Source organism: Henckelia pumila, chromosome 3 (assembly GCF_033568475.1).
Source record: "Henckelia pumila isolate YLH828 chromosome 3, ASM3356847v2, whole genome shotgun sequence".
NCBI lineage: Eukaryota > Viridiplantae > Streptophyta > Magnoliopsida > Lamiales > Gesneriaceae > Henckelia > Henckelia pumila.
Window position 1 is genome coordinate 138,489,087 of NC_133122.1, and position 1,026 is coordinate 138,490,112.

The 1,026-nt window shown below is 38.5% G+C and overlaps 1 protein-coding gene across 1 annotated transcript; it reads right to left on the reverse strand.

Annotated features, from left to right (window-relative positions):
* LOC140889604 (uncharacterized) lies at positions 1 to 1,026 on the reverse strand. Its single transcript, XM_073297322.1, has 2 exons — positions 753 to 1,026; positions 1 to 401 (listed from the first exon to the last, which is right to left on the reverse strand). Exons 1-2 carry the CDS (start codon positions 1,024 to 1,026, stop codon positions 1 to 3), a joined length of 675 nt encoding a protein of 224 aa, XP_073153423.1.

The following is a 1,026-nucleotide window of genomic DNA, read 5'->3' on the forward strand; positions in this document are numbered from 1 at the left end:
CTAGACCCACTTGCATCCCAAAGTATTATGATGCTTTGGTCTGTCTACTAACGTCCATATTGGATTTTTCTCAAGTGAGTTCATCTCTTCATTCATATCTTCTATCAACTTGTTTTTGTTTTTACTTGCCATAGCTTCATCATATGTATTTGGCTCCGAATACTCTACTTCCTCAGTTACTGTAAGTACATACCAAGCCAGATCAGCTTCACCAAACCTCTTTGGAGCTCTGATCTCCCTTCTGGTTTTGTTTCTAGCAAGATTGTAGGTACTCAAGTCCTCTTTTGGATCACTTTCTGTCACATTCTCATCTTGCATCTCTTCTGACTCAGTGTCTGGCACAGAAGACTCCACCTCAAACGGTATTTTAAGATTCTCACAGATATGATTGTCTTTTTCATCTGTATTTATTTTATATCCCAGTTTGTTTTCATCAAACTTTACATCTCTGGTGTTGAAACACTTTGAACCTCTTGTCTCCAGGTTCCAAACTTTATATCCTTTCACACCATCCGGATACCCAATGAATATACATCTAACTGCCCTTGCTTACAACTTGTCCTGTTTCAGATCAGCATATGCAAGACATCTGAATACTCTCAAGATTTAATAGTTTGCAGGTGTCCCACTTCACTTTTCCATTGGAGTCTTGAAACCAATTGCATTGGATGAGCACCTATTGACCAAATAGCACGTAGTAGATAGTGCTTCTCCTCAGAAGGACTTAGGAAGAGAAGCATTGATCAACATACATCTGACCCTTTCCAGAAGAGTTCTATTCATTCTCTCTACCAGACCATTCTGCTGTGGTGTTCTTGCCACTGTTATGTGTCTGATAATGCCTTTCTCTTTGAATAGCTTAACAAACTTATCTGATAAGTATTTCAGCCCATTACATGTTCTCAAGTGCTTAACTCTTCGATCACTCTTGTTCTCAATTGTCAGCAGTAATTCTCGGAATTTGTCATAAGCTTCATCCTTAGTATTTAAGATGAATGAATACTCATACTCTCCTTGAGTAGTCAT

What these genes read in the sequence shown, in the direction of transcription:
- LOC140889604 (XM_073297322.1), bottom strand. Translation starts at nt 1,026, where the DNA reads ATGACTACTCAAGGAGAGTATGAGTATTCATTCATCTTAAATACTAAG. An exon ending in TCTTCTGGAAAGGGTCAGAT is followed by an intron (nt 402 to 752) that starts GTATGTTGATCA and finishes AAATAAATACAG; the next exon opens with ATGAAAAAGACAATCATATC.